Source organism: Columba livia, chromosome 3, assembly GCF_036013475.1.
Source record: "Columba livia isolate bColLiv1 breed racing homer chromosome 3, bColLiv1.pat.W.v2, whole genome shotgun sequence".
Lineage (NCBI taxonomy): Eukaryota > Metazoa > Chordata > Aves > Columbiformes > Columbidae > Columba > Columba livia.
The window spans coordinates 111,208,046-111,235,542 of NC_088604.1; the positions used below are offsets into that span (position 1 = coordinate 111,208,046).

At 40.2% G+C, this 27,497-nt stretch overlaps 1 protein-coding gene across 10 annotated transcripts; it reads left to right on the forward strand.

The window, feature by feature from the left end:
* Nucleotides 1-403: 403 nt before the first annotated feature.
* Nucleotides 404-22,164, forward strand: B3GNT2 (UDP-GlcNAc:betaGal beta-1,3-N-acetylglucosaminyltransferase 2). Of its 10 annotated transcripts, none has more exons than XR_010471743.1 (4): nucleotides 404-538; nucleotides 1,220-1,547; nucleotides 19,126-19,254; nucleotides 19,747-22,164. XR_010471743.1 is itself a non-coding variant. In XM_065059172.1 (3 exons), exon 3 carries the CDS (start codon nucleotides 19,756-19,758, stop codon nucleotides 20,947-20,949), a length of 1,194 nt encoding a protein of 397 aa, XP_064915244.1. In that variant the 5' UTR covers nucleotides 412-538; nucleotides 1,220-1,547; nucleotides 19,747-19,755; the 3' UTR covers nucleotides 20,950-22,164. The 10 variants fall into 10 exon arrangements, 7 of the variants coding, with proteins under 7 accessions (XP_064915244.1, XP_064915248.1, XP_064915246.1 ...); XR_010471744.1 differs by lacking the exon at nucleotides 404-538 and adding an exon at nucleotides 560-699; XR_010471742.1 differs by lacking the exon at nucleotides 404-538 and adding an exon at nucleotides 706-1,096.
* The last annotated feature ends 5,333 nt before the right edge of the window (nucleotides 22,165-27,497 follow it).

The following is a 27,497-nucleotide window of genomic DNA, read 5'->3' on the forward strand; positions in this document are numbered from 1 at the left end:
GCCGACAGTCACTGTTGATGCAGTTTGCACTTTCTCGGGGTGTTTCACCTCAGGGAGGGGGTGAGGCGTCGAGGGAGAACGTGGCGGACGAGAGGCGGGGCTGCGGGCGGGCGCGATTACAGCGGGGTCTGGATGGGGGGCGCTGGGCTCAGACGCTGACCCGCGGGGCAGGGCGTGGTGCTGCACGCCGTCGGGTGGCAGGGCAGGGATGGGGAGGCTGTGTTCGGTTGGGGAAGGGGCTGGCGAGGCGACGGTGCTAGACCCCTCCCTCCACCCGCCCGCTTGTCTCCTCAGGGCCAATCGGTCCGACAACCGCGGGGACGACCAGGGCCAGAGGGGGCGAAGGGACCACCCCCCCCCGCCCCGCCCGGTCCCGCGCCGCCCGCTCCGCCAATCCGCTGCGCCGCAGGCCGGACGGAGGCGGGGTTTCGGGGGGAGCGCGGCGCTCGGTGCCCCCCCCCCCCCATCCTGCGCCGGGCTGCAGCGCGTGGTGCGAGCTGCGGGGCGCTCGCGCTGCTGTCGCGGCGGCGCGCGGCTGGTAGGCGGCGGACGGGGGGTGCGCGCGCGCTCGTGCGGGGAGGCGCGCGTGACGGGCGGGAAGGCGGGCGCGAGGCTCTGCCACAGGGCAACAAGTGAGGCGCTTCCCGGCCCCCCGAAACGGCCGGCCCGGCCGCCGGAGCCCCGAGCGCCTCACTTGGGGTTGGTTTTGTCCCCTCCCCGCATCCTTCTCCTCTCGCTCCCAGGCCGCCCGGGACGCGGGCTCGCACCTCCGCCGAGGCGCGGCCGGCCCTGAGGAGAGCGGCGGCGAGCGCCGTCCCGCGGGGAGGCGGTGGGACGGGACGAGCCCTCCGTGGCCGCCCCGGCGCCGGCATCGCCCTCAGGTGCGGAGTCCCCGCCCGCTGCGGGGGGCCGGCAGAGAGGGGCGGCATGGAGCCCCGCCGGCCGCTGGGGCCGTGGTAGGGCGGCAGGCCGGCGCCGCGGCGGAGGGACCCCCACGGCGTGCAGGCGGCCCGCGGCCGGACAGAAGCGTGGTGGATGCGTAGGCTGCGGCAGGAAGAACTCCAGCGGAGACCCGCGGCAGCCTGGCAAAGCACGGGTGTGAGCGGGCTCGGGTGCCACCCCCGCCAGCGCTGCCCCCGCGGGGCGGCGGTGCTGCGAAAAAGGCGGAGGAGAGACGGATTTTTTTTTAACTTAATTTTTAACTCCCCTTGTTTTCCAGATCGTGAGGATTTCCTTCCTCGTAGCCCCTAGCTTATTTGTGTAGTGACAGCTACAAACTGGCGGTGGGGGCCGAACGGTCGGAGACGCATACATTTATCTGGGATTTTGAGACTTTAAAAAAAATTATCTTCGATGTGGGAGGTGGCAGGCGGTGAAAACGGTGGCGTTAACTCACGCGGACGGGGGGGGCGTTAAATCTGTCCCCTGGCGCACCGGAGCATCGGCAGCAACCGGCACATGTTGCAACAAACTCGGCGAGAGGAAGGCAGAGGCACCGTCTGCCGGCATGGATCAAACTTAGGCCAGCTCAGCCGAGTTAAACAACCGTATGTTTGTCGTCGCTTTTTTTTTTTTTTTTTTTTTTTTTGGTGGTGGGGAGGAGGAGTCGATGGTGAAACCGTGAGCTTTTTCCAGAGAAAACCTCAGGCGTAGGGTTGCTGCAGTGCTGGGTGCTGCTGCAATCCTCTCCTTGGCTGGAGGGGAGAAACGGGAGGACGCGGGCACGGTAGCGCCTGTCGGGTTTTCTTCTGGGGCGGTGGCGGAGCTGGAACGACTCGCACAGCTCGTGGGGTCGGCTAATTAACAGACTGTAACCAAGTAGGTTAATTATTAATATCTGCGCAGTGTTAGGATTTTGCTGATACGGTGTGGTGGTGACTCTAAAGTATATTATTTGGTGAACCTGGAAGGGAGAAAATGCCGTTTTTACTAGAGTTGGCCTGAATATTTGTGCTCCTTCATGAGAAAATGTTTTTTAGCCCTTTAAACTTCCTAAGACTACTATACCCTGTCAGGAGGGGATTTCAGGTCACTAGCTGTGATTGTGGCCAAACTGCAGCTCCCAATTCATTAGTCATCCTGCAAAAATTTATGGTGAACGTTACTTGAGTAATCCTTTCGTCCGTCCTCCCAAAATGCTTCATGCTGTTGGAGTTGATTATTAAACACTAGTGTTTAGTTTTAACTGTGGAACTTAGAATTTACTTGGCTCAGTTGCTTTTTTCCCGGTTTTGTGTTTGTTTTTTTTTTTTTTTTTTTTAATAGTATAGAATTATTTTGGACACAGTAGGTTTGGGCACAGAAGAGCTTAATCTGACTGTGGAAGGATGTATGCATGCAATTATGTGCTAAATATATAATATGAAAGTTGTTGAGGAAACATTATTATACCATTCTCCTTTGAGGAAATTTCTGAGTAATTATTCCTCCCTGCCTTAAAGAGAGATGGCGCAAATTTTGTTCCCTTTTAGAGTTGCTTAAAACAGTTTCGTGTACTTCTTGCAGTTCCGCTTTTGAGTCAGACTGTCATGCTGTCACGAAGGGGTGTGTACGTAGGTGGGTGGGGAGAGTGGATGACACTCGGGTGAGTGGGACAGTTGGTGCTTCCTTCAGGTGACCAGCCCAGGAACTGGCTGGGGGCAAGGACTCCCTTGTCACCTGGGTGAGCCAGCCTGACGCCTGTTGAAGCCCCCCAGAGGAGCTGAATTAGCTCTGAATTATTACCAAACGCATGGAGGAAACAAAAGGGAGAATCAGCAGATGTAATTTCTAGCTTTTCTTTTTTCTGGGGCTGTGAACAACCTGAAAAGAGAATGGATTCTTTAGGAAACAATATTGCATTGGAGTTGAATTATATTACAGAATGTTTACCTCATACTTCAAAATATAATGCTGTCGGTTAGAATGAACATCTTTTGGCTTATAGGAAATCCTGATTTTGCTGCTTGCTTTGAACATGTGACTTTCTTACCTGAGGTGCTGAGCAATACTGTTGTGTGGCTATAAGGAAGCTACAGACACTGCATAAAGTAATCAAAAATTAGGATTTGTTTTAAGTAATTTTGTCATCTGTAAACTGGTTTTGCTTGAATTTTTGCTTGTTTCTTTTCCCCATATACTATAAATAGATGAGGAAGAAGGAGGAAAGTGAGATACAGCAGCAAGGTGACACTGCTGAAGGGACTTATTTTGAAGGTCATGTGTTAGATGACTGGGAGTGCTAGCTTGTTGTCTGATGCCCTATCGTATGATAGATACAGCTCACCAATCTCCCTAGAGATAGTTCCTAATGAACACACTGTCACTGTCGGTCAAGAGTTTTATTATTTTTGCCCGTAAGCTCCTCCTAAATCTTGCAAACACTTCTGAGTAATGAAAATGCTGATGGGGAGATCAGTATAAAGGTAGTACTTAGTCAGAAAGGCTATAATGAAAAATGGGAAGTGGATGAAGTGGTTTTGTATTCTGTGCTGACAAATATATGCAATTGTCTGCATGAATAAGTTACACTGTATGTGGGATTAAAAGTGCAGGATTGGAGTCTTCATCTTTTTGCCTACCCATCATACTCCTTGGAGAACCAAGTCTTTCAGATGAGTGCTCCTCCATTGTGACTTGTCAATGCCAAGAGCCTTTGCAATTGTCATTTTACTGCCACCTGGTGCAGCTACTTTTGTAGTGGGACTAGCTCTGATAGTGATTTTTCCTGTTGGTTGTGTTAAACCACTTGAAGGAGAACAAATGGTGATGATAAAAGACAGCCTGCATCAGTGCTGATCGTGTTGAAACATGCGATGTAGTCATATGTCTCCTAGCACAGCCAATATTGTCATTATCACAACAGTCAAAGAGCAGGGGTGGCTTGTCTTTGATAAATGTAGTTGACTGAAATTTCTGTAGCCGTATTTCTACAAATTAACTAAAGGAGAGGAAAAGATTGAGCAGTATCAATTAAAATCCTCAGCCAACTTCTTTGGTAACTTCTTCTTTTTCAGTAGACAACTTCATTTTTGACACATATGTTTCAAATTGTCTTGTAAAATCTTCAGACAACTTGTGAAGCTAACTAACTTCACAAAGCTAGTTACTAGATCGACTCTTTCTGTGTGCTGTCAGGCTTGTGGGTTTTGATGTAAAGAGCAGTTCTGTCAGAAATGCATCATAGGTTGATGTGCCAGATCTATGTTTTACTGGATTTGGTTATATCTCCAGCTGTAAAAATTCTATTAATTTCTTATTTTTCAGATGAAGCATTTGTGCTGTAAATAGTAGAGCCTGGTAGGTTTCTTGTAGGTTTTTTGTACACTTAATGGTATAATTCTAAATCTTGCCAAGAACAGGCCAAAGGAAAAAAAAAGGCTATTGGCCAGAGTATACTCATTGTGACAGCAAAGCTTTATTAATCTGTTTTATTTGTTTTGATCACTGTGTTTTTGTAGAAAGCACAGAATATAGAGAAAATATGTATTTCATTAAAATAATGAACCTTTAAATGTGTCTGGTTCTCATGTTAATGTTTCTGGAAGGCCATTAGGATTGGTCACCTTCCAAAAGCTTAAAACCGTCTTTGTCCCTTTCGTAGGTTGTTGGTTTGGGATTTTTTTCCTAGTATGTTTGTTTTGTTATATTTTCTATTACTCTACAGTAGAGGTTGCGTAAGTAATTTTGAAGCAGTAGGTATCAGTTTGCTTTTCAAATTTAAACTTTTATAATAGTTTTCAAGCATATGCAGTTTTAATCCCTGATGGTTGTTTGTAAAGTAACAGTTTTAAGCAAAGTGTTAACAATTGGTCTAGGAAAAAGGTATGGTTTTTACAATTGTGCGCATGAGGAATCGCCAGATTAGTATTTGATGTTTCTAGTGCATCATAGGCTATATTCAGACAAGTGCTTCACATCATTTAGAGAAAAAAATGTGCTTGTGAGTGCAGTTAACAAAAATTACCGATGTAATCTCCCTATTACTCCATGTGTTGACCTAACAAATGTATATCTAAGTGTGTGTTTTATCAATCTGCTACTACTTCACAACTGCATTGCACAATTCTTGTCTGTTAAAAAACCAGCAAAAAATAATCAGGAAAATATGATGATGATATAATGAAATACAGGCTCTTCCCATCACTTCAGTACAGAAAGAACAAGTCACAACTGAAAGGTGTGGAATAAATCTCTCAAATATGTACAGGCACATCTTGATCTTTAGACAGGAAGAACTGTCAAGTATATTGGGCTTGGTCATGCACTTTTGTATTTTTCACTGATTTCATTGGGCTTTTTAGGATTTTAAAGTAAGTAAACCTCTCCAAGTCTCCTGATCATGTAAAACCCAGTGAAAAGACTGGATCATTAAAATGTCTTCTGACAGACTGTACAAAAGAATGATTGAATTGATGTCTCATGAGAAACAATTAGCATTTAAATAAGGAAAAGAATCCCAGTGTGTGATGGGTGTGGTGCTGAGATTTTTAAAAGGAGAATTGATGAAACAATTTCATCAGCAGTTGGTTAAGAAAGCTTTTGTTGTTTGAGAAAAATACAATAGTAGGAGCTGAAAAGCATTTAACTTGGAAGTAGTTTTGTTCGTCTTTGTAAATAACTTCTGAAATTTAACAGCTGCTCCATCTTAAACTCATAGAAGAGTTACTTTGGGAGTGGATTGACTAACTGAATTTGTAAATCAGCTCTCTAAATCAAATGAGAAAGAATTCCTGATTTTTTTTTTTTTTTACGTGGGTAAGTGGTTTTATTATTTTTCTATAAAAGATGAGTTCTTAATGGCTTATGAACCACCAGAGGATATACGTATTTGTATGAAGTTGCGGTAGCAGTGCAGCAGTGACAATTGATGTGCCTGGCCAAGATGTGTGCACTCGTGGGACGATTGGCTTCCTGCGCAGACACCTGTCACTCATCTGTGCAGGGTTTGCTGCTGACAGCATCCTGTGGGCTGGTGCAGTTTTGAGGAGCAGCAGCCAAAGCAGCACTTCTGTCTGTGCCCCCGGTCTGCTGTGCTGGCGTAGCTGTTTGTGCAGCTGTGTTTTGAGCTGAATTGAGGAACCAAAGGGTTTATTTGCTTGTCTTGAGGGTTATACATAATGTGAGTTATGTAAATATGGGAATTCATGGACTGGGACATGGTGGGACTTCTAAATGCAGTTTAAGGAGCAGTGTGGCTGATTGTCAGACTATACTCTGAACTTAGTGCTGTTTTAATCTTACTTGAACAATGATATTTTTTTAATCTGATATTTGAATGTTAGCAAATGGTAATGGAAGACTGTCTTCGGGATGTTGTTGATTTGCTTTTGAATAAAAACAATTGACAGACATGCAAAACATCTCCTAAAGTGGATTACTCAAACCACTCTCAAATGTAGTGGATACTTCACATTGCTGTACAGAAGTTCCTGCTTGGAATTAGGAGTCTCTAATCAGGTTATGTGCTTATCTGCCGTTAACAAAAACAGGAGTTAGCTGCCTAACCTCCTTAAAGATCTTTTACAAATTCCTCCTGGTACTTACATGCATCTCTAACTGCCTAAAACTGGTGGAGAAATTGTTCCCTTTTCGTTAAACTTGATAGGCTGGAATGAGACCTGTATCTCAACTTTTACAAGTTTGAAGGAGGAAAATGAACTTCCCTACTTAGAACTCCACTGTTTTTTCTAAACTTGAAATGAATTATTCAGAAAGATTAAACCTTTTTTTTTCCTGTACTTGTTAATGACACTTGAAACCAAAACCAATAGAAGGCAAACATATCTTTTCATGTATTTGCATTTTAAAATGTAGGTTTTGCATTCTTAAATACTTATTTAGTTCAGTACTGTAAATTTTGAGGCAGATCCCAGAATTCTGACCTGCTCTTCTGATTCGCTATATGAATTTTGTTTGAATTGACTTTTGATTGAGTAACCTCATAGCGCTTGCAGGGAAACGTCTTGAGATGACTGGGGAGGTTGTCATCCCATCACCCAGGTACTGATGGCTAAGGCGGCATCTTGTGGAAGTCAAATTGAAAACCAGTGTCTGTTTACTTTTAACCCAAAACTAGCAGGTTATCAGGGGTAGTGACCTTATCAGACATCCCAAGTAATAGCCTCCTTGCTTTTGAAACATAGTTTTTAGTAGTGTGGCTTATGTCTGACAGTCTTAATGTGGGCAAGAAGACAAAGCAGAAGTAAAATTTTGATTACTTGCAGTATGGTGCTTAAAGAATGGCTTTGTTAGTTGACTAGATAGTGAATGCTCTCTATGCAGACATAAAGGTGGTTGGAATATGGTTAAGGCAGTAGTAATTACTGGTTTTAAGATAAAGTTGGAAGAGATGCCAGAAGGAGATGAATTGTCTTGTTTGTGGAAAATATGGTTATTTGCATCTTGAACAGGTATACTACATCACTTATGTCAAATACAGCATAAAAGTAAGAAGATAGTGCCTCTCCAGCAGACTTTATGGTTTTAGATTTCCATTGCAAACCTGACTGATGCTTTCAATGTGTCACTTGTTCTTCATTCTTCATTACCAGAACTAGCATTGATCCACATATTGAATATCTGTGAGGAAGGTAGTTCATTATCTACTTCCTCAGGTTTCTGGTAATTATCAGAAGATAACACTCCAGCAGACCAGATGGGTCATGCTAGTTCAGTTGCTAACCAACTGATTTGATAATAGAAAGTGTTAAGAGAAATTCAAACCCCAGGGTGTGTCTTGATAAGGTTGAGGTTGCCTAAAGGCTGCTTCTCGTGGACCAGTGTTGATGCTTGGCTGACCCAGCCTGTGAGACCTCTGTGGATGAAGGTGAGAACAGGATCAATAGCGTCAGGCTGCCATGGCAATGTGCTGGTATATGAAAGCTTAAGCTGATTGAAAGTAAGATCTGCTGTGGTTTTGGCTTCGTGAGTCTTATGTCTCCTGCACTGTTACTGGTGTTTGTGCAGCATAGTAGCAAGCAAGTCTTGTGATGTGAACCAGCTAAAAACTAACTGCTGCTTTATTGCTAGGTTCTTTATTGTCCTCTTTAGCTCCCGGAACTGGCTCACCACAGTCAAATATATGCAAAGAGGGGTAAGACTGTGCAGTTTATAGGGGAAGGAATACATTACAGGAATGTGTTAGTCATGACTGAAACTGTTTTAAACTCCCATGGAACTTTACCTCCCAACTTGTAATCAACGTGATGAATGATAGTTTTCTTCCAAGAAATATTTCTCTGCTGCCACTCAGTTAAACCTCTTCTCTTGTTTCTGTGTAATTTACTGTACATTCACACTGAAGCCTTCTCAAATGTATGTAAAAACTGAAGCCTATAAATCAGAGGCTGGCAGCTTCGGGTTATTCCTAACAAATTGGACAATGCAAAGATTCTAAAGCTTGAACTGACCTTAGCATGACACATGATTCTTTTTTTGTGTACTGGATTGGGAAAAACAGGCCACACTTACTGCCACAGGCCCTCAAATGCTGAGATATTTAACTTTAGTTTTTATAGCAAGCTGAGATCTTACCCTTAGTTGGCAGCATGAAAGCTCAATTACTACAAAAAGCCCAAAACAAACCCAAACCCAACAGCCTAACCCCTTTTTACTCTTAAGCAAAGAAACCAGCCTTTTTAAAATCACAAGTTATTTTGTACATGCACTTAGAACACCTTCATAGATGTTTAGTGTGGCTGCAGGTGTTAGCACAATGTTCTAATTTATAGGAACACTACCATGGTTTAAATTGCCTTATACAAGTGTGCTGTACATGTGGAGCTTTGTTGATTTTTTTTTTTTTTTTTTTTTTTTTTAATCCCTGTAGAAAATCATGACCAAGATGAAGTAGTTTATACCAGTAGAAAAACTTGAATATATATTAAACCTGGGACTGAGTTTACAGATAATTTTTATAATGACCAGAGGGCTTTTCTTGCATATACCTTTATCTTCTATAGGAACACTTGAAACAATTAAAATATGAACTGTATGGTCTTTCAGCCAATCCAATAATTTAATTTTATCAGGTAAAAAAATATATTTAGCCCTTATTTGAATTGAATTCAGTAGGTACACAATATTTAAATATCTTCTTAATTAAACCCAGACATTTTGTGAGAGACATATCAACTTAAAATGTAGACAGGATTGGATGATCTGAGTGTTTCACTGGTAGTTGACTTTCTAATTTAAAATAAGTGAAAGAGTAGATCACTCTCCAGTTGAAGGTGTTGTGACTTAATCAGTTTGATTCCGAGTTGGGAGTGTTCAATTTGAGGCAGTGGAGATCTGATGCTATCTCTTCCATCTGCAAATATTCTGTCAGGCAGGAATTTCACATAATGTGCTTTTAATGAAGTTAAAAACAAGTTTTCATTGTCCTGTATTACTTTGTAAAGATATCTTGATGCAAACTTCGTGGGTGTTGCTGCAGTATTTCTAGCAGCAGTATAAAATTAACAAAACTTGCATCTCATAGTTGCTATTTCAAATGGCATACCTTAAAAGGTGACATTCTGGTAATTTCTCTTTCCTGTTTGAGGAACTAGAGGGAGGGAAGCACCTGGAATTAGTTAAAATTGTGACAGGAAACATAGCAGTAGTATAACTTATCTGAAGATTTTCAGAACTTACCAGTCAGCAGTAAATGAACTCACTGTTGAGTCATAATACCACGGTCAGAACCTGACATTAGTAGTCTCAGATGGCAGTCAAGTAGGCTGTTAGGGGTGGGGAGTTTTGAATTCTCATTGTGCTTTTACAAACTTTGTAATGCATAAGATAAACCAGTGGTAGAGCTGACAAGGGCACATGTTTTTTATTGTAGCTACTGTAAACTGCTCTGTGACACAGCTGAGTGCATGGGTGAGAGTTGGGTGGAGTGACAAATGGTGAGTAACAAGGAAGCAGTACCTATAAGGCAAAGGGTGAATTGAGCAGGTGACCACAAAAATGCTTGTTTCGTGGGAAGACTGGCAACTTTCTAACAATCCTCTTTCCCACTGGCAGTTTCAGATTTATTTTAATATTTATGAGAATTTTACTACTTGTTTTCCTCAGTCCATCTCTGAAGAGGGGGGCAGAATCCATCTGGGAAAGGAGTTGTGCCATGGATCAGATAAGCCAAGTAACTTTTGAAGTACAGCACAAAACTGCTTAAACCATTTATGATTCTGTGCAGTGTAAGCTTCCTTCCCTTAAATTGTGGGGCATGGTCTGGGAGTAGCCGAGAATGAGAGAGCTTTCTAAGCTAATGGGAATACCCGAAGATGTATGTGGGAAAGAGTTATTTCTCAAATTTTGTGGTTACTGTTGGAAGTAATTCTCTCTCATTATGTTTAACAAGATTTGAGTATACTATCTGGCTTGTGCCTTATACCAAGTCCCATTGATATATGCCTCTAAAAAAGTCTCCACAAATTCTAGTTTGTGAGCTTTAAGTGCTAAATTCTTTTTTTTTGTTGTTGCCATATAAAAAAATAACTTAATAGAAGTGGAAGGGGGGAATTCTAGAATAGTCAGATATGCAAAATACTTCCAGAAATAAAATGGCTGGGATTTCTTACTGTGGCAAAGAAGGAACAGAGGACAGATAAATGTTCGTTATATAGCTCGTGTGGTAAATGTACACAGGGAAAATAACTGCAGGGTTGTTTTCTGGTTATTGTATTTTCCAAGAATTTCCCCTCTTGTGTGATGATAGAAAAGCAAGTAATTAAAAGTTCTCAGTGTGTGAAAAATTGAGGAATTCGTCAGCAGTGGAATTCATAAAAGTTTAAAATATTAGTGGGTTCAAAGAGGAATTGGACAAAGGGAGATTAGGTTCAATAATATGGTTCAAATGCAGTTCCTGGCCCTTTAATATCTTACTACAGAAAACCAGGGGAGTATTACTAGAGAAATACCTCACTGTACCGTTGGGTGTTTTTGGGAGTGAAGTTTTCTGGTGTGGGTTGTTTTTTTTTGTGGTGGTTGGGATTGTTTGTTTGTTTGTTTTTTGTTTGTTTGTGTTTGTTTTGTTTGGTTTTTTTGTTTGTGTTTTTTTAAGCAAAACATGCAGATGTTCTGAAGATAACTAGTGGGAAACAATGTGAAATTAGATCAGCTTTTATTCAAATTGTGTATGGTTCTTTATGCCTCAGGCTAAGTTTTAGGAAAATACAAGCAAAATACAAGCACATCCTTCCCCAGTCTTGCTATTTATTTGTATCTTGGAATTCCATGTCCAAGTTGCACTGGTATCTTCTGGTATTAAAATATTGGAAGAGTAGAATTTCTCCCAAAACTAAGTAATATGCTGAAAGATGGCTCAAAGCAGGTATATGCAATTAATTAAAACTAATGTTAAAATAAACATTAACTACTCTGAATATCATTTCACTTTTTGATGCTTCCTGTAGTGTATTATCTTGGTAAGTTTCCTCCAACTGGAACATTTTTTCAGAATATGTGTGGTCTTTGAAGAACATGGAAAACACCCTGTTACTCAGGGGGAACCGCTGTGATGTGCTTGTGCAGAAGCAACAGAATACTGATATTTGCCAGTTCTTATGATGTTCTTGTGTAAAAGTGGACTTACGTAAAGTTCTGAGGTGAAAAAGATATACAGTTTTGTGTAGTTAGAAAAATAAAGAGGTCAAGTTCTTTAAAGCTGGAAACAGCATAGACTGTATAACAGCCTGGGGCTCTTAACATATTTGTGCTCTAAAAACTGTTGTTGCTCAATCCAGGAATCTCATTGAACAGAACTGAGATATTGGAAGAACTGACGAATCTCATAGGAGGTTAGAGGGACTGCATACGGCTTGTGATGTATATAATAACAACAATAATAATCTTAACATTATCTTCAGAACTGTGATGTCACTGTTGTGTGCACTGCTAGCACTACCAGAAGATGTGCTGCATGTACAACTGCTATAAGGGATATCAGACTTCAAAATGAAGTTACATGGCAAGATCCAAGTATGCCATAGCCCCAGTTATAGCTAGTGTCTGCAAAGAAAGGTATTATCTGTTAGCTAAGTGAATTACAGCTTTGTTTTGCCAGATTCCTGATAGTTTAGTCCTGAACCAGTAGAGTGCTAGGTGTAATACTTGAAGGTAGTATGGATTCTTTTATCTTTTGTCAGCCCTAGTAAGTAAATGGACTTCTAATGCTTGGGTTTGGCAGTCAAATAATGTAGACAGGTTACTCAGCCCACTTAGAAAATACAGCATAACTCTTGTCCTCAGTAGGAGATAAAAGTATTTGCAGTTTAAGGTCATGGCTTCTGTCAGACTTGAAGGAGGTGGAAAAAAATAGATGTTTTACCTTGCATCTGTATGATCTGTTCGAAGAATGATGTTATATGACTGTTTGCACCAGGGTATAAGTATAATGTTGTCATTGCTGTGATGCCAGATTGCCTCTTGTTGGAGGGTGGGAGGGATTATGGATCCAGAACCAAGGCTCAGTTCCTGGTGTATTATCCCTGCTGAAGAGGGGAGATTGGTCTGCTCCCCTTCTCTCTGCTGTGTGCGTTCACTGCGTCTGCTGTGGTGCTTATCTGGTGTGCATCTCTGGTCTTTTGTTAGTTTTCTGCTGGGTTAGTGATGTGAACTGTTTTACAGAGAGGCCTGGCAGAGCGCTAGAGCCAGTGCAATGGAGGGATTGGACCTGTAAGTTCTCTTGAGTCAGAAAGGGAGGAGGAGAAAGTCTCCATCAAAAAGAAGGGTCAGGCGATTAGATCAGTTCAGCTGCTTGTGGATCAACAGCCTGGAACTGCTGTAAGACTTGAGGGTTGAGGCAGGTAGTCGGGTTAAATGTATTGTTTTTCTTTTGTTCTGGGATTGCATGAGCATTCTTAGGTTTGGTGTACTGGCCCGAAGTACAGATTTGCTACTATCGCTGCATCTGCTCTGGAGTGCTTTGCTGGTGCAGGAATGCTAGTGTGGAAAGGAACACCACCTGAGGTAGTCTATATCATACTATGTAGTATTTCTTTCGCAGGGGAATTGTTAATTCTCAATGCTACATATTCAAGCTGTTTTAAGGGAGTTCTACATTGGGTGGTTTGCTTAACTGCAAATCTGTATGATACGTTGCTGTTAAGACTGCTTACTGGTAGTCACAGCCTACTTTTACTACTGTTGAGATTGAGATTATAATTCATAAGCAAAAGCATAAAGAATGTTTTAATAGCAAAGGACTGGTCTTGGAATGAATAAATTGATGTTTGGTACATCTAGAGACATCATCTAAACTTATTTTTAAGCAGAACTATAACCTTGAAAATGGCTGTTGTCTTACCTGCCTTTTGCTCCCTGAAACTTTCCTCCTTTATGTAATAAACAGGAATACTGTGTTTTCTTCATCTTTCTGGAAGAGTTTGCGGGTATGCCGTTGCTGTGCAGTGGAATGGAGCATGGGTCACTCTGCCACCAGAGGCTACGTTGCCTTTTGAATGCAAGCGAACACGCACCGTTCAGGATTGTGCTGTTTGAACCTACTTGCTGACCTGAAACTGCTTTTAAGGATCCTTGCCGAGTCACGTTGCACTGCATCCTGCCCAGGGGTGGTTTTAATAAAATTTACCCCTTTATTTGAAAGGGAAATGATGCAGTCTTCCTGCAGTAACAAGTAATACATTTTTAGGTGTACAAGTTTTAGAAAGTCACCAGCAATCTGTCTGATTGCATAACTTATCATGGGCATCAGTACTTAAGAGAAAGGAAGATTACTTTTCTGTCTTTATTAAAGCACATGAAGTAGCGGTTGCTTTTCCTTTTGTAGCTCCCTTCTGAAGGCTTATTTTTCCATTTCATGCTATAGGTATGCTCTTACTGCATTGCAAGGAAGAGCTTGGGATGGATTTTCATCTTTCTACAGAGACTGAGGTAGTGTGTATAGTGCTGCAGAAGAAGCTTAAATGTAGAGGAATTGGGCATCTTAGTAAGAGGCTCCACTGGTTAGGAACCTAAATGAAACATCAATTACAGTCAACAAATATTATCAGTATTTGGTGTATGATTATACAATTCTTTGGTGTCCAGGCTGCTAAATAGAAACTAGAATAAAAGGAAATTCTGCTTAGGCAAGTGGCATTCCTGAAGCTATATTATGATATCTCAGTTCATATGTAAGCAAGCAGTAAATCCTCTGGTATTTTAACGGCTCAGCACTTCTTATTGAATATAAGCAGAATGAAATAAGTTGGATACAAATGTGGCCTGACTTTTCAGGAAATAAGTGTTGCTTCATGGGTAAAATTGGTAGAATTGACTGTCCAAATTTATCCATTTGCCCTTTGTGTTAATGCTCATCAGTGCCCTCCTTTGTTTTGATGGTATTTCCAAAAGAGCACCTGCCTGTGCTACCTTGAAGGTTTTTACCATCTATGGTAATATATCCAAGTAAAATGAAGTAGTGCCTTGCTGAAAAACTGTAGGAAAGAAAAACTACTTCATAGTTCAGGGCAATGTGCAGCATCTGCCAAAATCTGGATGTTGAAGCAAGTTCCAAGTCTTTAGAACTCCTGTTTGGATTGATTATAGGCTGTATGCAGTGACTGCAAATCTAGGTGCGCTTGTTTTGACATCTTGCTATAGATGACTGCTTAATGTACCATCTGGATACAGTGTGTTTTGTTGTCCCTATCCCAGAGAGGCTTACTTTTTCTGAACTTTGGATTTTTAGCCATTTCTTTTCAGCATCTGCATCTTCCTCTGGCCTTTTTGTCTCCTACAGCTAAACCTCAGTAGAAATTTGGGCTTGCTTTTGTGCATAACAATGTCTTAGTAGCATCAGTTAAAAAAAAAAAAAAAAAGTTAAAGCTGTCATCACATGTTTCACATACTGAATTTGTGAAGTCATTATAGAAAATAAAGTGCTGTAAACAGGGCTAATCAGAATTCTACAGAATCCTAATTCTGATGCGAGAAGCTCAAACTGATGTATTGCTTGTGCCTTTGTTTAGAGGCTGGAGCACTTAGATGTACTTGTTCCTGGTTTTGACCTTGAGCATGACCTTCTCCAGATATAATCCTTCTCTTTTGTCAAGGTGTATCATGGCCCCTCTTTGTGTAAATCCTTGCCTCCCAAAAAGAGTGTTGCTTCTATAATTAATTCCTGGAACTGGATGGAGTGTGCGTACTTGGTATTCAAGAAGAGTTTGGGCAATGCTCTTGGATATACGGTTTAACTGTTACGTTGTCTTCTGTGGAGTCAAGAGTTGGATTCCATCCTCAAGGGTCCCTTCCAGTTTGGGAGAGCGATTCTGTGATTTTGATTCTTGTTTCATACCAACTCTTTTAGACTTCTGAATAGGTTCCTTACAGTCTTTTGGAATACGTTCACTCTTGAGATAAAGCATGGAATGATACTGTTTAAAAACAACCTGTGAACACTTTCTCATAATTTTGCATTAATGTTATTTGGGCTTAAAGCTTTCTGGGTGTTTGGAATATTTTCTTGTAGCTCATGGCTTCTTTGTGTAATACCTGTGTTCCTTTTCTGTTGCAATTTATCTCATTTTATTGATTGCTGCCTGATCCCACAGTGAAGCTGTTTTTCTTAAAAAGTTCTGCTGGCTTGCCTTTTCCATCCATCTTTTTTTACTAGTGCTGCTTTGGTAGCTCCATAAATCTGTTTCCTTCTATCAGTACCTTACTTTTGACAGCAGTGAAGTTGTAAGAGTGGAGTGGAGCTGAAGAGAGAAACTCCTCCCTCTTTTCCTCCCATTTCTGCAGAATCAAGCTTTCCAAATACTGTATCTATAGCAGAACCTTGGTTTATCCTTAGTATGGTTAATGTTAACTCTTTTTTTCCAGCCACATGGGTGTTTTCTAAAGACTTTGAACAAATGGTCTTTATGTATGCAGTGAAACTGATGTGTAACTGTGCAGCTGGAAGTTGCATAAGCAGAAATGTGATGATTCGTACAAACTTCAACTGATTGCTAAAACAGTCTTCATATCAGTGTAACTGAGAAGTTGAAAACAGGCATTGAAAAAACTGTGTCTGGTGTAGGTAACTTTCTTCACCTTACTCACTGAAGTTGGAATAAATTTCTGCAGGATTTTCTGTTCCTGAGGTTCTGTGTGTACTGTGGTTTTTCTTTACCAATATATAGTGTTTACTCTTGTGTTCTGCTTTTTCTGCTAGCTAGCTGTGTGTTCTAGCATTTTTAACACCTAAAGGAGCAGGAATTTTTCAAATATAGTATTGCTTTGTATTGCTCATCTCAGTTCTTCAGCAGTATTTGTATAAAAATGCATCAGATAGATATAAGTATGAACCAGATCACTTTTAGTTTGCTTTTGGTTTCCCTACCAGATCTGCTATTCTCAGTAGTTAGAGGCAGCTGGGAAATTTTGTGATATTAATGCTGATAGAAGGAGCTGTTATTGGAATAGGAGAAAGTTATTGTGATCTGTCCAGATTGCTGTAGCTAAGCTTTAAGTAGGAAATGGGCACTTGTCTTGTACTCTACAATGCTGCTCCTTAGCAAGCTGCCCAGTGCACAAAATCTCCATCGTGCTGACACTTTGGTTAGTCACTGTGTTGTCAGCAAAGCAGATGAAGAAATGAGATTTGTCTTGAGACATGGGCTATGGGTGTGATTTGGGTTGTAATGCTGCATCTTGTGATAAATGACTTAACTAGATGCGAAATTGTTGAGCTGGCATCCTTTTATTAAATCCTGCCTTCAGGTGTAATGATTAAAGCTAGTACCTATTAATTGCAGAACTGAGAATTCTGTTTCAATTTGTAGAAATAGACTTTCTGAAGTCTAATTGTTTTCTGTTCGCAATTAGTTCAGAAATCTTGATCTAATACTATGAATAAGTCTTGTGTCGTTTACAAAAAGGTGACTTTTTAACAAAACAATTTTTACCTTGTTTTCACTTGTTAGCCTCTAGTTTTCGTTTGGTATTTTTAATATGAGTTTTCTTAATGAATTGACAAGAAAATATGTCGATAGCTTTTGATTAAAAAGGAGAATAATGTTATGCAAAATTATGTGGGGAGGTGTTTATGCTTTATAAAACTAAGTCTTGTGTTGATACTGAATGTTACCTGTTTCCTGTCTTTTCTCAGAAATATTAACTTTGTCACCAGTATAGGATAGTTGTTTTTTTATAAAAAGGAGACTGAAAATGCTGCTGGAAGTACTTATATGTAGGACTCATAGCATTTAGCATGCCTTATGTGATGGAACCACTGTCATCTTGCCAGACTGATATTTTTCAGATGAAAAGTTCTACCAAGTCGAACAGCATATGAAGATTTTTTTTTTGTGTGTGTAGGATCTTGGTGTCATTTGCTGCAGGGGATATTGCAAGGTTACAAGTGAAAAACTGAAAGATTAAGGAAGATCTTGTAGTTACAGAATTGGAGTGCTTGCCCAAAAGACTAAGCTATCGGAAGGATTTTAAGCGTCTTTGCAAATGGTGTTTCAGTGCGTTCAGAACAGTCTTGGGTCAAGCATCCAAGTGACTTACTGAGATGTTGAATACTTATAGCTTAGTAGCTGCAAGCTGCAACAGATGAGCTGTGTAGTGCTACTTATCCTGGAAAATAAGGCTCCAGGGAGCTCTTTATAATGCTGTGTTTGTTAGCTGTTGCTGAGGGTTAGCTTCTCACCCCGTTGTCTCAGCGGTCCTGGGATCACAGGTCAAACACCACCTCATTTGTTGTTGTAGTGAGAAGTGCTACAGAAACACTTGAGGGCAGGATAGACTGATGTGCTGGCTGAACTGCATGGAATAGTATGAAACATGGGACAGCTGCTTCTCCAGTAGTTTTGTGTGTACTGAAAGGCAAGTAAAGATAAATAGTATATAGTCATCTGCTTTTAGTGGAAGCTGCTGTGGCAGTTGAAAGAGCAAAATTAAGGTTTGGGGTGGTTTGGTTTTTGTTTTGTGGTTGGTTTGGGTTTTTTTTTTTTGGTGCGTGTGTTTTGTTTGTTGTTGTTTTTTTGGTTTTTAAACTCTGGCCAGACAGTGCTTTCTAACAGTTCAGTTTAGCTTAAATGATGGCACTGACCATGAGTATGCTTTTGTCTTTGAGGTATAGACAAAAACTACTTGAAAATTAGAACAGCAAACTTCATAATTGGCTGAGAACGGGACATTAAATAAAGTAGATCTGGCCTGAGTATATACAGAGATAAATATGCAGATGGTACATGAGATCAAATGAAGGAAGAATTGGGTTTTTTTTCTCACAGTAATCCTTTGTTTCTAGGAGTGCCTTTTAATTTAAATTAAAAAATACTTCCCCCCGTTGGATTTGATGAGAATCTAGGAGTTGAATGAGAGAAAGGGGAGAAAAGTTTATTCTTATTTGTTGCTTTCGTACTAAATTTTGTGTTTAACTTGCTGAGGAGTAAAAGAAAGTAAGACTGGTCAAACCAGAAGACAGCAAGGGTCAGTCTAGCTCACGTGTCTGGTGATGGCTGGAAATAAAATTAAGATATGCAAGTACAAGGCATACTTCTCAAGTGTACCTTCCTGATTGCTGTTGCTTTGTGACTTCAGGTCCTCTGAGGTAGTGTTTACAGCTGAGCTTTTAACAGTGATAACAAATCTTTTTATTTCCTTTAGGTTTTTCTGGCCTTCCAATAGTCATTTATATTACTGGCAAATAAAAGCATCTTTGACACCGGGTTCCATATCTGACTTAAATGTAACCTTACTAACTTCCTTGTTCATTCTGAATTATTTTCTAGTCTGATGTAGTGAATTAGAATGGCTTGTTAAATTTCGTGTGGCTTGTACATTGATATCCTCATGGGCTAACAAACAGTTTGACAAGCACTACTTCAGAGGAATGCACTGTTACCATGTTACTCTTTGTACTGTGCACCCTCATTCCGACAGCCGTGGAAGAAAGAGGAATTGATGCATTTTCTCTCATACTAAAAACTGGAGATGGGTCACAGAATAACCTTTGCTGCAACAAAGGGAGGTACACTTTTCCTGGTCTTGCATATATGTGAAATTGATCCTTTTTTCATTTCTCTTCAGTTTCTTTTTCCTTCCTAGGAATAATTACACTTTCACTTTCTGCTGCCATTCATGTCCTTTTCTAGTTGGAGTTAAACCAACCAAACAACAAAAATCAAAACCAAAATTCATCTTCTCTTCTGTCTGCAGAGATCTGAATATCAGCAATGCAGCTGGGTAGTTCTGTGTCAGCCTCTCTCCCAAGGAACAGCCAAGTGACATGGACAGAAACGAATTGTGTGCTTTAAAATGCAGCTCTGCTTATTATGTAATTGGAAGGTATAAGAGTGCAAGTATAAAAGCTTGAAACTTAATTTAAAAATAGCTGACCTTATTGTATGGCAATTTATTCTATACCCTTAAGCTTGCCTTACTAGCAGAAAAAAGTTTCTCTGCCTGCTTTTGCCAAGCTGAGGGCTCAGATTCTTATTATTGTACAGTCAAGTGCTTCAAGAAGACTTAAATGAGGAGCAGAAACTGCTGGCTAATTTAGGCGTGTTGTGAAATGCTGTGTAAGATTCCTAACTAGCAAATGGAAATTTTACATTCTTTCCAGCTTCTTGTTTGCTGATGCAACCCCAAACGCCTGCTAGCTGTAGGTGTGCATGTGTTAGAGGTAGACTAGTTTTTGCTTTTTTGAGGTGCAGGTAACCTCTGTTTTTAGGCTACTAACTTGTACGTTCTTTGTCTGCAAGTAGTTTGCATTTTTATGACATTAAGAACTTGATAGGAAGAAGGGTAAAAATCTGTTTTTTTTTTTTCTCTTTTCAGATATGAGAAATGAGTGTTGGACGCAGAAGGCTAAAGCTGCTGGGAATTTTGATGATGGTAAACATTTTTATTTATGTGATTGTGGAAGTCTCAAAAAGTGGCAGCCAGGAGAAGAATGCGAAAGGCCGTGTTATTATACCACGCAGCAAATTCTGGAGAAAATATACTCCTCACAAAGCTTATTGGAACAAACAGCAACAAAAGCTTGAACTGCTGTACAACCCTATCCTGACTGTGCTTTCCAACATGACTGTGGAAGAGAACTTACTTTCAAACTCTAGTGTTCTCAGTTCCTGTGACCCTGATCCATGGGTATCTTCAGAGGTTAGTGACTTTGCAAACTTGCCAGACAGATTCAAAGACTTTCTGCTTTATTTAAGATGTAGAAATTATTCTTTATTAATGGATCAGCCAAACAAGTGCAAACATAAACCTTTTCTGCTGCTGGCTATTAAGTCACTTACACCGCATTTTGATAGAAGGCAAGCAATTAGGCAATCCTGGGGCAAGGAAATAAAATCGGGGGATGTGACAGTCAAAAGGGTCTTCTTACTTGGGCAGACCCCACCAGAGGATAACTTTCCTGATCTTTCTGACATGATAAAATTTGAGAGTGAAACCCACCAAGACATTCTCCTCTGGAACTACCGAGACACTTTCTTCAATTTAACTCTGAAAGAGGTGCTGTTTCTTAAGTGGGTCAGCAGCAGCTGCGCGGATGTCCAGTTTATTTTTAAGGGTGATGATGATGTTTTTGTGAATACCCATCAGATCCTGGATTACTTGAAGAGCTTATCAAAGGAAAAAGCCAAAGACTTATTTATAGGTGATGTGATCAAAGATGCTGGACCTCATAGAGAGAAAAAATTGAAGTACTACATCCCAGAAAGTGTTTATGAAGGTTCGTATCCTCCGTATGCAGGAGGTGGTGGGTTTTTGTACTCTGGTGATCTGGCATTAAGACTGAATAATGCATCTGACCAGGTACTCCTTTACCCTATTGATGATGTTTATACTGGAATGTGCCTTCAGAAGCTTGGGCTCGCTCCGGAAAAACACAAAGGCTTCAGAACATTTGATATCGAAGAGAAATACAGAAATAACATATGTTCCTACACAAACTTAATGTTAGTACATAGCAGAAAACCTCAAGAAATGATTAAGATTTGGACACGCTTGCAAGATCCACACTTAAATTGTTAAAGTAATGTGTGTAAGTGTCTTCAGTCCAAATAACTTTCCAAATTTGAGTCTGACTTTCTTGGTGGACCACTGAAGCTCTGTTTAATAGTTTTCTCTGGAAATGTTTTCCTCTGTCTTTGAAAATGAGAATAAATACTAAAATTTGAGGGGATGGCTTGAAGACTTGGTCCTGACTTCACCACTCTCCTGGTGGTCATTATGTTTCAAGCTTTGTCTTAATTTTAAAACAGACTTCAAGAATGTAATAGCTGTTAGTGGCTGGTTAGTTGTACTGAAAGCAGGGATTGCCTACTACAATGCATTTTTCCCTAATTGTGATGGTGGAAGATAACTTTTCCATGAATAGCATTTGTGTGGGAGTGTGTGGAAACAACTGTAATTTGAAAATTCAGAAATTGGAGGAATGTAGTTTTACGTTAGGTATGAAACACTCTTATGAGACTTTAACAATTGAATTTATTTTAATTTATAGTTTTCAGTCTTTTTGCACCCTGGAACGGTGTTTTCTCCTTTACTTAGGATCTTTCGTGCAAAGTGTGCCTGTGCCTGAAGGATTTACTCTTTTAGTAGATGATGCTTTTTTTTTTTTCCCAAAAAAGCATAATACTGTTTGAAACGCCCTATAAAAGAGCTCGATCTATAAGGAAAAGAAAGAACAGATTTTGTTTGGGGCTGGGCACTAGGTACAGTTAGGTCTGCCCCCTGCCCCAGGCTGACTTGTTTCTTATGTGAAGAGCTACTCTGGTCAGTTCTTGTTTCCTGTTTTGGCACTAAACGTGATCAGGTAGCTTGATTTGATGCAAATAACTGAAATTGCACATTGCTTATGAGAGCATGGTTTGGATTTCCTGTAAAGTGGTAGCAAATCTAGAATTGTGCAGATCCTAAGAGTTTTGAATTTTGAAACAACGTTTGAAGTTGCATGATGTCTCATGTAGAGTTAAACATGTTCTCAAAACTCAGATTTTCCTCTGTATTTCCACATCTTGCTTATAAGAGTTATTCTAAATAGTGGTTGCTTCCTTTGTATATGTAGAAGTGCCTGTCTATTTATTGTTCAGATTGAAGACCAAAACATTTTCTTAAATATATTTTGTGTAACATTTTATTTGTTTAGTGTTGTCACTCAGATATTTAAATAAAGCATGATATTTTAAATCTGTGAGATGTGTAACAAGTTAAATAAAGCTAATAGTTATTTTTGAATTTGAAAAATGTGATTTAAATATTTCTTGTAATACTTCATTTGAGACATAATGTTGACTTACAGAACAATTGCACTCTACTGCGTGGCATCCAGTAACAATGCATTTCAGAAGTTCAGGAGCAAAAGGCTTTATTCAGGAACTTTCTCTAGCACTTATATAGTAGACTATCAAGAAAATGCCGCAATTGTGCATGGATTTGTTAGATGCTGTAATAGATGGACAACTCTGGCAAGAGCCAAGGGAACACAAAGTGCCCTAGGAAAAATAGAATGTACAGAAATAATTACCTCTACAATAAAACTGCTTGTACAGTTGAAAGGAGTCAAGGAATGGATTAAACACCTGGCACTTTAGGTTTTGTTTGAAATAACTTGGCAGCTACAACTCTTTTGGCTTCTTGACCTGCTTTCTTGTTCCTTCATTTACCTTGAAGAACAGATGTTGTGCTTTTTTTGTTTAGAGAAAGGTGAGGTCTTCTGATTTTCCACCTTTCTGTTCTGTAGATGTTCACTGACTCCAGGATAGATAAAAACGTGACTGCTCTGCTATTTTGCCTTGTCATTCCTCATGAGAAATGACACCTTTCTGAAAGAGCTGGAGGCTTTACATGTGTTGCTTCCTGCTCTGTTCTTCCTACCCATGCTAAGCACCCTGTTTCTTTCTAAATAGTAGTGGGATTTTTGTCAAGAGTTTGGGCCAAATGAAATATAAGTTACGATGATGATGGGAAATGCAAACAGAGCTCTGATGTTAAGAGTCTTCGTGGACTAGAAAGAGAGAAGAAAAGGATGGTACTGTGGGATAACAGAGACATGGAGGAGAGAGACAGAGCTGAGGCTGCTGAGCACTAAATGCAGTGATGGTTGAGCAGGTTGCACAAACAAAGGGACAGGAAAAGAGCCCAATAATTAAATATTATGAGTAAGATGAGGTGGAGCACACAGGTGATACTAACCTATGAGTGAAATGGGTGAGATTAGTGGAGTACCAGCATTCATTATTTACTTTATACCTTGCTGTAGCCATGAGATTAAAAACAGGCCTCTTGTGTAGGACACAACTGAGAATAAGGAAAAACAGGGTAAGTGGTACTTGCCAGGGAGAAATGCTGTGAGAAGGCATCTACCCACCTTCTGAAGTCACAGTGAAGAGAAAGAGGAGAGAGGTGGCCCCTGTGAGCTAAGGAGGTGAAAGGTACTGGAGAAGAAATTTGGCTGACTAGTCTTGTTTACTCTGGGTATGGAGAAGCACTGGTGACTGTACTGCCTGGTTGAGTCTCCAGTTCATTCCCATGGAGCAAGAAGACCTTGACAAAGGTTTGGGAGTGTGTGGAGTAAAGAACAAGTGAAATAAATAAAAACAGAGATAAAGAAACAATGCAATCAAAAGAAACCATGTGTGGTGGGAACGAAAGATGGTAAGTGTTTAAAAAGCAGATCCCATATTAGGTGGTTGTGTCTGGGTTTGGCTGGTTGTGATTTGGGTCTTTTTGGTTGCTGGTTTTTGGAGCATTGCTTGAGTACTAGGTACTTTATATGAAAAGTAAAAATAATGTAATTACATCTGGGATACTTTTTAATATAGACCGATTTCCTATGAAGTAAATTTAGAGTTGAGGGAACAATCAACAAAACTGGTAAATATATGGATTACTTTTTTTGAATTACTTAATAAAAAGTGATCTGGGAAACACAGAGAGCTAAAGATGTATTTTTTTTTTTTTCTGAAGGGAGAGGAAAGAATACTAAGATGGAAGAATGAGAAAATTTGACTATAATGAAAATAATGGGAATAATGGAATTTGAACTGAAATAAGAGGTGTTTAGATGAGCTGGTTGAATGCAGATGCAGTCTCTATTTTTTTTTTCCTTCCCTGTATACAGCAGGGAAAATAAAGGGCTTCTATGATTAAATGACATTGCATCAGGGTAAGCCATTAGAATCCATTAGCTTGTTTGTATAAAGGCTCAGGCCTTTGCTTCTAGGTCCAACTGGGAGGAGGAAATAGAGGCATTTGGATAAGGAAGGTAAACGAGCTAAAATTAATGCACAAATTGTAATGTTTATCTTCTAGAGGATGGAGTCCCTATTTCATAAATAAAAACTCTCTGCTGGTCAGTAACTTGGAATGTATGTACTTACACTTGGATCGCTTCCCCCCGCCCAGTTTTATTTTGTTACATGGGTTGACTGAAATGCAGCACTTGACAGGACTGGTGATAAGAGGATTCCTGACAATCCATGTCTTGTTTTCCTGTAGCTCCACTTCATTGCAAACTGTATGCTGAGAGATTTAAGCAAATTTCCTAAATGTCAGGGATGATGAAATACTGAGCAGGTCAGTTTTTCTTTTGTTGTGCTCAGATCAGGTCTTTGGTTGCTAATCACAGTTTATAATATTTATATTGGCCCAGCCTGTTCAAAGTAGTGTTTAAACAACTCTGGCTAGACTGTGCTGAGGAATGGCTGAACAGCACCTTGTGGAGTTTGCAAGCCAGCCTTTTCAAAAGATTTACAGTCTGTTTTCATATGTCAATGAAAACCTTTGTATCCTGTCCAACATCCGACTGAACGAGGTGAGTTGGACATAAGTGTGTATTTGTGTGTCAGCCTTCACTTCAGGGTCTGTTAACATTTATGTAAGTATGGAACAAACCTGTGTGATCTCAAATTTTGCTCCATTTTCCATACTTGTGTGTTACTGCATTTTTTTTTTTAATTGCCCTTCAGCCTAAGGACTTCAGACCGTGAGTTATGTGCTTATAACTCAGCCCCTTTCCCAGCTGCAGGGGCTGGGGCACTTGGCAGCACGCAGCATCATCGCTCTCTGAACCGTGGAGGGAGGCCTCAAAACTTGCCTGTGTAAGTTTATAGTCAAAATTTCTCTGTTCAGGTCAGCACTAGCATGTCTGGGATGTGTTATGATTGCAGGGGCTTGGCAAGTGACATGCAGTTCTGACCGCAGGTGTATTGGGATGTCAGTTTTGTGATTGACACAAGGGTAATTCTGGCAGCCCTGAACGACAACAGAGAGACAGGTTTTCTGCTTTGGGGATCACTCCTGTTGGTGGTGGCTTAGTTCTGTAAAGTTATGATCCTAGATCAGGCACTTCTCTCTGTCTTACCCTGCTTCTTTATGAGAGGGAGTTCATGTGAATATATACTGAATTTCCTGTCAAAGATTTATCAAGACAGAAATTTGCACAATCTCAAATTTTATAGAGAAATACCCAAACAGTTCTCTAATTTCTAGGCTTCTTTGCTTTCCCCTACTTCTTCAGGTGGTGACTGGTATCACTCTTTCCAGTCTTTGCTGCTGGGCTCCCTGTCTACATTGATCCATCTTTCTTGCCTTGTTGTGTCTCTGGCCCCTCTGTCCTGTGTTGTCTCAGCTGTTGGTGGAGATAAAGTGCTGCTCTCTCCAGTAAACCTCAAGGCTTGCTGAGAAACAGAAACACGTCTTTAGATTCACCGGAGCGGATGGATATTCCTCTCTCTAGCAGGTGGATTGTGGTTTCCGCGGGCTGAATAGTCTTAAGGTACTAGATTTTTTTGTGTGTGTATCTTCATCTTCAGTAGTAGACCTTTGGACTAGAGGGGAAAAACAGTTTGGACAGTACTCACTGGGAATTCAGCTTTAAAAAGTTTAAAAAATCACTTCTATTAGAGCCTGGTTCAAACTGTTTACAGCAGAGAAGTAAGTGATGGGGAGGAACTTTCTGATTTTGAGGTTAGCTTTTTTTGACTGTCACTGCCATTGTGTTTTCTTTAAACAAAACTGCTCTGGGCAGATTTGGAGAGTTTCTAACAAGGGCTAGAAATAATCCCTAAATATCCTGTTCGCTTTTAAAGCCAAGAGCTGTTACTATTTGTTGTGGCTGTATTTTTGCGTCCCTTCCCTTTCTCCCTCTATCCCCATGGCTAAATTTTGACTGAATTCTGCTTTTTGCTGTTTCTGCTGTTTGAGGGGGTTGTACATGATTAATTTGTTTGTGTTTCCTCGTATGGCTGAAATGTGTTGTCTGTTTTTCTCCCCCCCCCCTACTCCTACCACCACCGCTGATATTCCTCCTCCAGAAAATTAAATTATCTCATGGTGGTCTGACTTTTTTGTCTTTTTTGGGGACATCACACGTGTTATGCTGGCAGACAATCAAGAATGTGTGTGCAATGGTGATTTGAAAGCCCTCCATAAAATGTGTGACTTCCTTGTAAGAAGTAAAGCATTTAATTTGTGCAGTAAATTTGAGTTGTAACTTCAGAAAACAATGCCATCTTTCAAGTCTTCTCTTTCCTGTTTTCTTACTTGTGGAATCACTCAGTTTCATAACATTTTCATTACATTTTTTGCTCTTATTTTCCTGGTATCCTGTAACATCAGATTATTAGCTGTTTTGACAGAGCTGGAAATGGTTGTGGGGTTTATGTTCAGTCTATATAACTACTCAGCCAAGTATGGAGGCTCGTATATTTCAACTCTTTACAGAAATCAAGCCTGAAACTCACCTTGTGAGTAGAGACAAGATTAAAATCTCCTATTTTAGACCAAAGCTTTACTGATATTTGAAATATTCTTCAATAACATTATTGAAAATATAAGTATGCTTGTGTACCTAGAGACTCCTTGTGTTTTTCTTATTTTCTAAATCTGCATTCCTGTTTGCATTTATTATTTTTCCCATATTCAAGCATATATAAATTATTTTAAAAGGGGGGTGGGGAACAAGCAAACCCCCACTACAGACACTGCAAAAGCTTTCAGATAAACAACAGCCAGGGTAGGAAATAATAGACTAAACTGGAGGAAAAAGTGACCACTCACTAGGATGGATTCCTTGTTATGCACAGCATGAAGCAAGGGATTTTTTTTTTTTGAAGGTGTAAAACCAGAGGAATTTTGTCTGTTTTCCTTTCTTTTCAGTCTTTCTGATATGCCAGGAACCAGACTTCTGCTTTAGATGTAGGTTTGGCAGCTGCCTAAGAGACCTGAGAGAGAAAATTTTATCATCTTTTTGGTTGTTGACCACCTTGCTTATATGAAATAAATGCCAGGCAGGCCAGTGGATTGTTCTGTTTTTCTTAAATCTACCCTACATGGTCTTGATACAATCCCAGGTGCTCAGCAAAAATATTAATGACACTTGGATAAAGATAATGATGAATATTACTAGCAAAAAACTTGAAACATAAACCATACTTTCTGATCCCTAGAAACTGGACGAGTTTGAAGAGAGGCGAGATGCACAATGTAGCTTTGTTTGTGCCGTTCAGATTTCAGAGAGGTTCCTCTTTGGAACTGGTCTGAGAATTTGTTCTTGTTATTAGAGCTCTCACCTGTTC